We start from the raw sequence: 11,066 nt of genomic DNA, 5'->3' as shown, positions 1-11,066 counted from the left end.
TCGCCGTGCTGGTGTCATACAGATGGAGCTCTCCCTCACCAACAAGGCCATGAGTGTCATGACAGATTTTGCTATCCAGTTCAACAGGAATAGGTATTGCATGACTTAATTTGGTTGATTTATCCAAATGATACTGTCACTAATTAATTACTCTCCTCACATGTTTTTATTTTTATTACATTTTCTTTTTACTTGTCCTAGTTTTGGATTAGCCCCTGCTGGGCCTCTTCAGGTCCTCACTCCCCTTAGCCCAAATCAGACCACTGAGATCAGCCTTCCCCTCAGCAACGTTGGACCGGTCATGAAGATGGAGCCCCTCAACAACTTGCAGGTACATTTTCAAAAATCTGGGGCTTCATTTATAGAAGTTGGTGTAAGATTCCTTCAAAATTGCATACGTCCAAACCTCAGAATTTATGTGTGTGCAAACATATTAAGATTTATAAAACCGTGTGGTAGAGCCCGACCGATATTGGATTTTGGAGGCTGATACCGATTTTGATATTTGAGTTTTTCAAAAAACGATAACCGATATATAACCGATATATCGTTATGGGAGAAAATAATTTCTCCCATAACAAAGTTCTGATCAAAGTGGGACATTATGTAATGAAAAAGGCCTAACTATCTGGTTTCCTAAAGAAAGGTTCTTATACAGTAATTTATTTTTATGAAATAAGGAGTATCAGATCTTTGTTCTGTGATAACCACATTGCCGTAATCTACATTGTGAGCAGTTTATGCTTTGACTCTTTCGTTTTATGCAAGCAAAACATATTTGAAATATGATCTGTTACTTTACTTTTAACCTTTGTAAACCATGCACTTCCTTACTTGGTGTAAATACCTTTGCTGAAATGCAAGAAATTGAAGGCAAACTATGGAGTAGTGGGTGTTTGGGAATTAATGTTAGCTCAGAACTCTCGTTAAATCTCTTCGATAAATCGGTCGGGCTCTACCGTCTGGCACACTCCAATAATCTGAGTTATAAATACCAACCTGTATTGAATTGTGAATGTGTGAGTGTATATTCTTATTATGTAATATTCCTTTCACGGTCATCCCATAGTCTTCCTTAACCCTTAGAACAGGGGTCTCAAACACCCGGCCCGCGTCCGGCCCAATTCCAGCCCGTGATGTATGTCAAAATAATAATGTAATCTGGCCCTTGAGACTTTTTAATTGTGACAAACAACGATACTGATTAAAATAGACGATAGTTCCAAGTACGGTTACAAATCTCATTTGTACTCTGCTCCACTATGTGCTAGACATCCAGAGCTTCATTCAAACCCAAAATCGCTGCGCAAAGTTTTCAGTAAATACTTGTATTACATGCGAGAAACACAAAGACGTGCATTTGTAATGACGCAGAAGCGATGCAGGCCATAGTGTTGCAGAAATTAAGCAGAAATAGGCCTACACCAAATGTTGAAAAACGTTTACGTGTGATGAAGTCTTAGGTAGGCTATGTTATTCACCTATTCTAAATCTGAAGGAGAATATCCTTTTGGAGATTATGATCGATCGTCTATTGAATGGAGGTGCGTCTGCGTGTATACGACGGTGTCCACTAAGCATACCATGCTTATTTCGACCCTCTGCCCAACATAGCTTGGAGGTTGCAGTGGTAATCGTGATGATAGTGTCCGTAATGGACGTGGTACAGACAGCAGGGCTAGTAGAAATAGGGCTCTAAACTACAAAGTCACCCGCAATATGATGCGAACTTCTGGGTACTCAGATTACCTGCGATAGGAACTGATTTAACCAGAATACTTTATTGTAGGCCTTGTGGTTTAGAAACCAGGTGTTGGTATACATCTTAGGTTTTTCCTGTTAATTTGTTATGTGGGTAATATGAAAAAAGTAAAGTAAACCTGCTCAAATATGTTCATCCAGTATTTATTGAAAGGTGCATAATTTGAGGTGCTTGCCATCCAGTGGCAAATTAGATGGGTAAATTTACCCCATTCATAAACTTTTGTTTTACTCAAAGATTTTTACATTTACAGTAGGACTTACTCTCTGACCACTTTCAAGCCATGGCCTTTTGAAATTTTGATATAAAAATCCAATGGTGTTGCTTTCTTAACCCTGACGCCTATAGTTTGCCAGGTTTAAAAAAGTTATAAGAGGAAAATATTTTTATTTGGTGTGAAACACACACATACCTGTTTTTATGCTTTTCATTTGTTTTATAATTTGTATTAATATTTATTTTATCATTATTTTATTTATAAGCTAAGGTTGCTAGCACAGTTGTCTAAAACTAGATAAAAACACTTGCACTTTCTGTTTGCAGTTTTGTGTGATATTTGAAAAAAAGAACATTGCATTTTCAGAAATAGCCGGCCCTCCAATCAGATGACGTTGGCAGAATTGGCCCCAAGCTCATTTGAGTTTGAGACCCCTGCCTTAGAACTCCAGCCGCACGGCCCTGTGCCACTGACACACCCTTGGGAAATGACTAACTTTAACAGACTTACACTCGTTGTTTGGAGGTGCCCTTTGAAAGGGGAGGGTTCAGGGATCACGCTAAGCTAAGTGGTTTTCGGATCCATGAAGTACAACCAATGTTATTGATATACAAAAAAAAAACAAGTACATTTTTACCGCGACCGGAATGTGTCAAAGACGTTGCGAAAATATAATAGTGGGGGGAAAACTCACATAACATCGCTTTATCATTATTTTTTGATAATTCTTGAATTTCCCCTTGGGGATCAATAAAGTATCTATCTATCTATCTGATCATCAAACCAATCAGGAAGTATACTGAAATGACCATAGGATGTTTGTAAGGAAGTCATTTCCTGTGCAGGGATGGGTACATTAAAGGAGAAATCTGGCCGATTTTTACATGGATCTTGATCGCTAGACGTCGCCGAGTACTGTCGATAGGAAAAATTACGACCAAAATCGGTGCTACCAAAGTAGTAGTTGCAGCTAATGGCCAGTCACGAGAGAAGCAGAAAGAAACCGACATAACAGGATAACATCTTCACAAAAGAAATTAATATCAATTAATAATGTATTGAAAAGAGGTAACAATGAACCAGACATGATAGAAAAGGACTGTGGATGTCCATTTTCTGGTCTCTAGTCTATCAACACCAGTGATTTTTCATAGATCAAGATTAGGCTTTAAAACGGATCTTAAACATTTATGTTGTTAGGTCTGTTTTTGGCTGCATACAGTACATGAAGGCCAACGTTCCTGGTTTGAGGTAGTACTCAAGAAATTTCATCTAGGTTGCCAGGTCTAAAAATGTCTTTTGTATCATCAAGTTATTCAAATAAGCTAAACATATCCTTATCTCAAAACAGCTGGTAGGCCTGCTGTTATAGGCCTGTCATTTTAATCTGTAAAATTCAAATTTGCATGCACTTTAAAAAACAAATCTGTCAAATACAACCATGCTTATCTTTAAAACAGCATTTTTGGTAGATTCTATGTGGTGGAAAAGGGGCGTACCCTGGAAATGCGGCACCCTTTAAATTATGAAACCGCACCTCCTGAACTATCATTTTCTGCTAATTTGCATTTCTACCCCACTTCACAGTTGTCCTGAGGCTCTATTGGACTATACGCTAACCCTTGTGGTAATTAGTCAAGTCAAGTCAGATTTATTTTTAAATCGCATTTAACATGCACATAGTGCAATCCAAAGCGCTCCACAAACAAGACACATAACAACAAGACACAAGATGCCAGATGGAGCGGCGTAGTCGCCAGCGTACCCATGACATCAAGACAAGACAAATACATTTAAAAAATAACAAATACAAAAAATACCGGACGGAGCGGCGTAGTCGCCAGCGTACCCGTGACACCAAGACATACAAGACAGACAACAAAACAAATAAACAAATAAAAAAAGAAAATATATTATAAAAGGGGAAAAAGTGATGTTAAAATTAGTCCAATTTCCAAACCAGCTGAAAATGTCCAAAGGCAATGATGATCCGTGAAAACTGTACACAGAGCTGTGTCTTCACAACCGATGCAATGCCAACAAAGTTCTTTAGCAACTGACCAACCCGGTGATTAATTAGTGTGATATATCAATCAATATAACTGTAAAACTACCAGCGGACAGGTTGTTTAGAGCACTGGTTCTCAATATGGTTTCATCTATGCTTTGTTGAAAGGATGCTTGGAAATCGGCACCTTTTCTGAATAGAACTATTAATTTGTAGTGTTTCTATAAATAAGCATTGCGCTCATTTCACAGAAATGATCACTTGTCATCTCACTTAAGCGTATGACAAAGATGCATAGTGCACCAAAGCTTGGGATTGTTTTTTGTGTGCAGTGACATGCAGATAACTGTTGTAATATACACTTTGCATTACTATGAAAAGGTTTTTTGTTAACTTGAAATGAGTTTAAAGGTTTTGAAATGCTGTTTGAAATTGCACATGTCTCATGGCGCTTTACAGAGTGTTAAAATGAATGTGCTTCTCCTCACTATATGACAGGTGGCTGTGAAGAACAACATTGATGTCTTTTACTTCAGCTGCCAGTACCCTATCAGCATCCTTTTTGTGGAGGAAGGGAAAATGGGTGAGCGAACATTTGTTTGTAGCCTCACATGCTCTGATGGAACTTTTTCAAGTCTTCTTGAAAGATATTTTCTGAAAAGAACATGATGCGCTCATTGGGATACCCTGAGGAAAATGCTTTAAGAGATCGAATATGTCCTAATTACATTTCTTATGCATGTATTGGCAGAAATGAATCCATGGAAATTAAACCATGGCTTCATCAATGCAGAGGTGTTCATTGGTGCAGTACTTTTTCTAAAAACCTGACTACCGTAAATTATTGCTAAGGCTTGGTCATAGGACCAAAGGCTTCTCTTATGGCCTATGAGTTGCTGGGGTTGTGGATCGCAATCAGCTCTCTTCCTTTTCAATGTGTATCTTCTATTTATAACAGAGCGTCAGGTGTTTCTTGCAACCTGGAAGGACATTCCCAATGACAATGAAACTCAGTACCAGATAAAAGACTGTCACCTCAACTCAGGTTAGTAATTACAAGGAAATAATGTGATATTTTTACATGTACATGCAAAGCAATGCACTAAATTTATTACAGTACATGTAAATGCACTGTACTGTTATTCTTAGGCTTCTTGTTGTGTAAGTCAAAGTGTAAAGGGCACCTGTGCAATGTATTTATTTTTTTCATTTTTAATGGCTGCTGTGCTAAATCAGATGCTGCAACCACTCGACTACAGAGCAGTAACATTTTCACCATCGCCAAACGGACAGTGGAGGGGCAGGACATGCTGTACCAGTCCATCAAGCTTACCAATGGTATCTGGGTGCTTGTTGAACTCAGAGTGCAGACTGGTAGTCCCAATTATATGGTAAGTGTAAAGGGATTAAGGGCCAAACCTGCTGTGTCCATTTTGTTTTGACTATAAATTTAACATCTCCATATTGTGTTTTATATATTTGTTTGTTTAGAATTCTTCACAGACTCTTCTCCACAGCGACACAGCAACAATAAACATAGTTTAAAGTAAAGTCTTTTTTTTTTTTATGTAATGATAGACTAATATTAATGACAATAATAATTATAATAATGATAGCAAGTCATCATAATATAAATAACCATAAACATACAAACTATGACCTAAACATTTATGTTCGAAGACATTTCACATTAACAAAGGGAAGAGGAAAGCGGTTTATAAATCGTTGCAGGACTAGGGAATGGTGAAAACATGTGAAGTGTGTGTTATTATCTTTGCGTGGCAAATGGCAACACCAAGCAGCGGTCATCATGTACCGCTTTGAGGTGCAGCTCTCTTTTTTTTTTCTTTTTTTTACTTTAGTTGTAATTGAACCCACATTTGCTGATGCCCCAAATGCTCAACTCGGTGTAGGAGTTTTCAGCTATCCCAACCTAATTGCCAAAAGGGTTTTCTAATGATCAGTTACCCTTTTAAAAGGAAAAACTTTGACTAGCACGTAGGAACATAGGAATGATCCTTGCCTAAGGGCCTGTGTCCTTATAAAGATGTTTCATGAAAACCAGCTATTTCTAACTGCAATAGTCCTTCACAATGTTAAAGGTGCTATATGTAACACATGTGTTGTAATAAATCATAAAATGAAAATAATATGCCATCAGAGATTAAAGAAACATGTTTTTTTCCCCAAATACTGGCTTCAATGACAGGATATTCACAAACCAAACTTTGGTGCAAATACTGTTTTGAGGTTGTGTTTTGGCCTGCTGCGCCACCCTCCGCCAATTTACCAGTCACAAAGCTAGTAGCATTGTGACCTTTGGATTGCCAGATTAGCCTAATTAATGCTCTCAAATGTTTTGATTTTTGACTGCAATGTCCGTTTTAAATGCTAGTAGTCGTTCTTACATATAGCACCTTTAACAGTGTATGTTTTTATTATTAATTATATATTTTTATGGACAATACTTTCCTTCAAAAAAAAGTTACTCCAAACCTGTGAACGGTAGTGTATTACATTTATGATTAGAGTACCACTCTTATACATTTTGTATGCATTTATTTATTATTCTATTTCAACTCCTCCACCTGCTCAGCATATGGTAAAATTGTACCATGAGCTAATATCATAGGCTACATAGTATAGCCACTTGTATGAGAGCTGCATATTTACTAGAAAATCAATGTGTATGAGAAATGCCTGAAAGTACTTCTGAACTCGGGGGTAAAAGAGGCAGGAAGGAATTTCTGTATACAACCAAAACACTAGCAAGCAAATGCTAAAGTAAATATCAACAGTTTATCCCCTTCTGCACATACAGTAACATCACCATGATTATGAAGGTTATAGAACCAGCAACCTACAAAAACATACCTTTTCTTTTTTTCTCTTTATTTCTTCCCTAGCTCTCAGTGAAATGCAGAGCACCTGAAGTCGCACAGCTTGTGTACCAGTGTTATGAAATGGTGCTGAAGAACTGAACCAGCTGTAAGATTGATCAGAGATGACCTCACCATTCAGCATGCAAAGAAAAATGACTTGGCCCATCCCTGCATAAATATTTTCTCTATGTTGCAGTGTACTCTGGCTTTTCAAACACATTTTAATCTCTTGATCACTTTGTGTTCTTTAAAACAAATCAGGTTGTTCTTATGATTTTAGACTTTTTTTTCTGACCATGATATGCTAGTTTGAAACTCCTTTGTATTGTTTTTCACAACCATCAAAATCAGTGTTTTCATTTTTCCCTGTTTCCCCATTTAGATTTGACTTCATGGTTTGGGACACCTTTTAGCTAGTCAGTTGATACATATAAGATCCCACATATTCCTCTTACAGAGCAACACTTTGACAATTTGGTATTTCTGTTGTGCTCAAGTTTAACTCAAGTAAGTTGTTAATGTGCATGTTTTGTCAGCCTTAGCATTAGGGCCCCATTTCCATGTGAGCCTTTAGCTCTAATTCAGTAGTAGGGAAAATCTTTAGATTTTACTTTTAAAGGGACTGGTTTCCTTTTGGCCTTGTGAGAAACACTAATAATAACTATTAAATATTGTTTTTCGTATAGCATTTCCTTGTTGACCATTTTGCAACTTCCCACATGTAACTGAAGTGGTTGTGTGCACTTACTTGTTTGTAAAGTGTGTGCTATCATCAGTTTCTCACTTTTGGATATTTGGATACCAGATCCCCCACCTCTTCTCACCTTTGAATCATTCCAATTTGTATCCCTTAGTTTATGTTCATATCAGATATGATGTGACTACAGTATATTGGTATTCCTAGGACAGGCCCTTCCATTCCTGTTCTTGTGAAGACAACACTACCTTTTTCACAGACTGTGTTAGGCTAAAAAGAACCAATAGGCAACAAAACATCAATGGAATACAACCCTTGACCTATCAGTCATATTACAGATTCAGCCAGTGAAATGAAAAGCAAAATACACACCAAAATGAGTTTTCATATTTCCTTTATTTCCTTAAATTCAAAGTAGATGAGAGAATATGAAACTTTGAATTTTAATATAGGAATCAAAAGTACAATGTTGCTGTATGGAAATCCTCAATAGATAATGTGGTCTGAAATGTCCATTATTTTCATGTTCATGATCTGTTGTGTGTAATAAAATATGAAATTAAGTTTATTAGTTGTTTTCAGATTTAAAACAAACACACAGCTTTTCTAAATGCTTTGCCATGCACACACATACTCACACATTCACACACATGCATGTATGTATACATACATACCTACAGTACGTACATAGCATGATCATTTTTTTTCACCTTAGCCCATATTAATGCATACAACCATGTTGTCTTTGTCTCAGAAATGAATCAGATCTTATTCAGAGATTACACAATTATGACTAATTTCCATGCACTATAATAAGAAGACTTCGGATAACAGAACATTGCATTTTCATGCACTGTAATTATGTTTCCCATCATGTCATTTGTAATGTTTTGCATGAATGTGCGCGTTTGTGGATGAGAGAAGCAGGGTGCATTGGGCATCCACCCATATCACTGTTGATAATGTGCTCTTAAAATAACATTAATAACTCACCATGGATTTCTGACCAGGTTTCTCTTGGTCAGTGGCGTAGTGTAGTGTTTTAGGTAGTGTATACCAGTGTTTCTCAAAGTGTGGTCCGGGGACCACTGGTGGTCCGCAAGCAGACATGGTAAAATATAATATAGATGAGTTGTTTGCAATATTGAACAAATTTGTATGTAAATTCAAACAGTTCTGCAACACTGCAAGCTACGCTAGTTTAAATAATATCCTATGATCCAACAATAAGCAAGGTTGTTCAGTGAGGTCTATTGTGTAATATACTGTTGAGGTGGGTCTACTGTTGTTTTTTTATTTCTTTCAATTAAGTGGTCTGTGAGGTTATTTTTTACTGGTTAAGTGGTCCTTGGTCTGAAAATGTTTGAGAAACACTGGTGTAGGCTATACGACAGCGATAACAATTTTTAGACAATGCGCCAGACCCCTCCTTAGGTAGTTAATTGCCACACCCCTTGGCGCGTTGCTGAAAAAAAGAGACGTGCAAGATAAGAAAAAACAATAATCGGCTTTCCGCCAGTGAAAATAGGGCCCTATTTCCTAGGTGTTGAAATTTGGATTTTCCAGTGGACAATCGGACAAATTGTTTTAGTAGGCCTATGCCCTAGAGAACAACTGTGCCAAATTTGGTGTTTGCATCACTATGTGCACGATTCCACTGAATAACTCTGAATTCCACTGAATTAACTGCTCTTAGCCACCCTACTAATGTAAATTTCGGGGTGCAGTCCTGGAATATTTAGTCACAGGCAGCCGTGGCCTACTACTGGTTAGCGCTTCAGACTTGTAACCGGAGGGTTGCCGGTTCAAACCCCGACCAGTAGGCACGACTAGTGCCAATCACTAGTGCCCTTGAGCAAGGCACCTTACCCCTCACTGCTCCCCGAGAGCCGCTGTTGTTGCAGGCAGCTCATTGCGCCGGGATTAGTGTGTGCTTCACCTCACTGTGTGCTGAGTGTGTTTCACTAATTCACGGATTGGGATAAATGCAGAGACCAAATTTCCCTCATGGGATCAAAAGAGTATATACACTTTTACTTATACGGTGGGGCTTCATTGTGATTTGCTCGTTTAGCAGCTGTAGTTTCAAGTTGTCAGATTTGCATTGAAGGAGATGATTATGGGATGTTGAGGTTCCCTGTATGTGTCCATTTTACATACCAAACTAGCCAACCAATATTCAACTAGGCCTATGCCAAGGTCAACAAAGTTTTCAATTCTATGAAATGCTTCATTTTAAGGATACAAGGATACAAGGAAGTGTATTGTCACATGCATATAGTTACTGGAAGTAAGAAATGCAGTGAAATTATGTCTGGTGTCAGCCTATTTGTGCATTTATGGGGGGGGGGGGGGGGTAAAAAGTGCAGTAGAAGAGGGGTTTAGTAGATTAAGTGGCAAGGGCTGCATAAGAAAGGTGGGGGAGGATTGGGATTGGGGGGGCACCAACAAGGAGCACCCAAGAGCGAGCAACAGGGGCAAGGAAAAACTCCCTTACCAAGGAAGAAACCTTGGGCAGATCGATCCACGGCTCAAGGGGCTAACCCAGCTGCCAGGGGTCTTGGTGTGTGTGTTGGGGGGGATGACAAGGGAGCTGGGATAGTGTGCTGTATATGTCGGAAGAGGGCAGTGTGCAATATGTGTGTTGGAGAAGCTTCCTCATGAGACAATGTGCTGTGTATTGGGGGGGGCAGTGTGCTGTAAGTATGTTGGGGATGTGTGTTGGAGAAGCTTCCTGATGAAATAATGTGCTGTGTAGGTAGGGGGGGGCAGTGTACTGCAAGTATGGTGAAGGGACTTACTATTGCAAGCAGAGTACTGTATGTATGATGTATGTGAGTGATGACAGTGAAGATGTGTGTGTGGGCGGGAGGGGAGTGGAGCAGTGACTGTGTGTGTAGTGTGTGTGTGGGTAGGTGGGGGCAGTGTGCTGTAAGTATGTAGAGGAGGCTTACTGTAGCAAGCAGTGTGCTGTATGTATGTGAGGTGATGACCGTGATGATGTAAGTGTGTGTGTGTGTGTTGGGGATGGTTGCCCGCTGATCATTAGTGGGGTGTAACTGTGGGGTGTAACTGTAGTTCTGCTGCTTCCTTCTGTAATCCACTACCATTTCCTTGGTTTTATTGATATTCAGTGTCAAGCTGTTAGATTGACACCACTGTGCCACCTCATCAACCTGATCCAAGTAGGCATTGTTGTTACTAATAGGCCCAAGATCACTGTGTCATCTGCAAACTTGATGATGGAAAGTATCATGATTTTGGTAAGTATCATGTATTAAACACGTATTTCACACATATTTCAAGTGCAAAGTAGATCACAGTGCAAAATATGTATTGATGTGTATAGAATGTGTATTAGAAATCGATGTGGATATGCCATGAAATACCCCATGGAGTGCACATAAAACGCGTGAATTTCACATACGCGTGTTTTTGAACTACCCGGCATTCCATAGCCAATGCCTCGCTCTCTGCCTCGGTTTCGCAAAAGATGCGAA

General features: G+C 38.8%; 1 protein-coding gene across 1 annotated transcript; it reads left to right on the top strand.

Moving 5' to 3' along the window:
* Positions 1-6: 6 nt before the first annotated feature.
* On the top strand, positions 7-8,129 carry LOC143106159 (AP-1 complex subunit beta-1-like). The gene is made up of 6 exons (XM_076270367.1): positions 7-93; positions 202-331; positions 4,486-4,570; positions 4,946-5,032; positions 5,224-5,378; positions 6,894-8,129. The coding sequence occupies exons 1-6, from the start codon at positions 23-25 to the stop codon at positions 6,966-6,968; spliced, it is 603 nt and encodes a 200-aa protein (XP_076126482.1). The 5' UTR covers positions 7-22; the 3' UTR covers positions 6,969-8,129.
* Positions 8,130-11,066: the final 2,937 nt, after the last annotated feature.

Source organism: Alosa pseudoharengus, unplaced genomic scaffold, assembly GCF_046254945.1.
Source record: "Alosa pseudoharengus isolate Yale_2024_CS ecotype anadromous, Long Island Sound unplaced genomic scaffold, YU_APseudo_1.1 YU_APseudo_1.1_scf_6, whole genome shotgun sequence".
Classification (NCBI taxonomy): domain Eukaryota; kingdom Metazoa; phylum Chordata; class Actinopteri; order Clupeiformes; family Clupeidae; genus Alosa; species Alosa pseudoharengus.
The sequence above is the reverse complement of the archived record's forward strand: the minus strand, read 5'-3'. Positions and strand labels throughout refer to the sequence as shown.